General features: G+C 31.4%; 1 protein-coding gene across 1 annotated transcript in view; it reads left to right on the forward strand.

The window, feature by feature from the left end:
* LOC106878533 (collagen alpha-1(XXI) chain-like) overlaps positions 1 to 2,500 on the forward strand; it is a 19,719-nt gene that overhangs the window by 15,858 nt on the left and 1,361 nt on the right. Inside the window, exon 6 of the mRNA XM_014927770.3 lies at positions 1,375 to 2,500. This exon is cut by the window's right edge and continues 1,361 nt beyond it. Coding sequence (XP_014783256.2) covers positions 1,375 to 1,913 — 539 coding nt within the window. The 3' untranslated portion in view covers positions 1,914 to 2,500. The remainder of the gene's footprint in view (positions 1 to 1,374) is intronic.

The raw sequence follows: 2,500 nt of genomic DNA on the forward strand, positions 1-2,500 counted from the left end.
CTTCGTTGTTATTGTGTTCGCCATGCATGTTACAAGGATCAGATGTTGTCGAAATACGAATATGTCTATTATACGTTTTATTCTTGAGAAAATTTGTTCACAAAATATTCGGTTATGGTATTATAACATATAAAATTGAGCTCTTTGAACTAGTAGATTCTCCCACAAAGACTCAAGTGTAATTAAATAATAGCTGTCTTGGATTAAGTAGATTTTAATGATATTCTTTTTACATGACTCCTACAGATAAAAAGGAACGCGATTGTAAAGAAATATGTATTTAACTTTAATATTACTAAAAGAGATTTATTTTCGACACTTATGACAATATATTATGCCTGGCACTTGCACTCGTTTGAGAACAAGTTTCAATATTTGGCAGAAGGAACTATTTATTACATTACATTGAAGTTGAAATTAAAATGGGTGGCATTCTCCCACGTAAATTGTTGATGTGAAGCCAGTGAAATGATACTGTCTTCTAAAGAGATATATCTGGAAACCAGTATCAAATATTTGAAGTCCGAATCGATTAGAGATTTTGTTAAAATAGAGTTGATTTCGTATTTCATGATTGTATGACACTTCTAGGGAAAGATTGATGTAAGGATATTTTATATTGTTAATGGCCATTTAATTCTTAACTTCTTTCATCTTATCTTCTCTCTGTGGGCGATTGTGGAAATTGTATTTGGCTATGATATACAAAGGAATAACTTAACCTAGTGAATCTGTTTATGCTGTTTATGACAGAATGAGCACACATACATATTTATATACGTAAATATGTGTGCATATGTATAGACAGACAGACAGACAAATAAACAGACAAACAGACAGACATACATACATACATACAGATAGACAGACAGACAGACAGTCAGACAGACAAATAGCTAGCTAGCTAGCTAGCTAGCTAGATAGATAGATAGATAGATAGATAGATAGATAGATAGATAGATAGATAGATAGATAGAAGTTTGATTTCACGTTCTAAAATATAAGGTCAGGGGAAATTAATTAAGAATCAAATACCATAGTGTTTCCACGATACTATCTTAAAATGAAATAGCTGTTACGTCGCTATTTCATCTAGAGATAGCGTCGGCAATCTTAAGATTTTAAATTAATTATGAACACACAAATTTTTGTTTAGAAAGATCTTAAAAATGAAATTTAAAAAATGATTGAAAGTATTCTATCCTCATAGATATTTAATATTAAATACCTGAAAGAAAAATTGTTGACCTATGTGCAGAGAGCCTTTATCTCAGTATGTAGATATCACTGCTGATATTAAAACTATTATATCTTTATGCATGTATTACTTCTAATGTTTTACCTTTTTTTAATATATAACAATTTTCTTTACAGGTGCTGTTTGTTTTGGTTACGATTTGCTTTCGATAGGAGCTCTCCGAGGTAACATGATCAATCAGTTCATAAGGATTCTTCTCCCGTATACTGGATATGGAGCTTTCGAAATCGTAGCACTTCCATATTGCCCACAGACGTTCAGCATTCCACTCACCCCAATACACTCAGAAACTAAACTGAATATAACTAACACTGCTAAAAACGTTTCTAATCTTGAAGCTGTTATCTCCAAAATATCTCAGACGATACAATCAAAGCTAGATTTAAATAATAGGAGTACTGATCATTTCAACGTTATTATATATTTCGATTCATCTGTAAATATTATTACGCCTAATATCATTGAGGAAATCGGTAAATTGAGAAAACTTAATTGTAAAATATTTTTAGTCAATATTGGATATAATCTGATGCCACAACATCTCATATTAAAATCTTTAAATTGTCATATACTTCAAGTCCCAACATACGAAGACATGTTAAACAAGGCCAGAAATACACCATTTTATTTTAGACCATTACTAAATCTATCTTAATAAATATTCATAATTGATAATAATGCTGTTAATATTTCATTGCTCATTAAGGCAGCGAACTGGCAGAATCGTTTGTATGCCGGGCAAAATGCTTAACGGTATTTCGTCCGTCTTACGTTCTGACTTCAAATTGCATCAAGGTCGACTTTACCTTTCATCCCTTCGAGGTCGATAAAATAAGTACCAATTGAGCACTTGGGTCGATATAATCGATTTACCCCCTCCACCAAAACTTGATGGCCTTGTGTCCCAATTTGAAATTAATATTTCATTTTTCACATACATACACCACAAGTATACACGCACGCATATATTGTAATTAGACGTAACATAAACACTTAAGCTTTTAAGTACACATTATATTGTTACATAATTTGAAACAGAAGTAACTAATGCTATGTTGACAAACGAATTACATGTACGTAGCTTGCATGACGACTTCGCTACTCATTACATCAAATAGGTTCTGCAAAATTTATGTCGAAATAATACATATAAATGTTTTCTTTATTAAATTATAATTATCACTTCCCTCTTAAATCATATGAAAGCCACAAATAACTTCAATTCAACTACCACCTCACTAT

This window comes from Octopus bimaculoides, chromosome 4, assembly GCF_046866305.1.
Source record: "Octopus bimaculoides isolate indiv1 chromosome 4, ASM4686630v1, whole genome shotgun sequence".
Classification (NCBI taxonomy): Eukaryota; Metazoa; Mollusca; class Cephalopoda; order Octopoda; family Octopodidae; genus Octopus; species Octopus bimaculoides.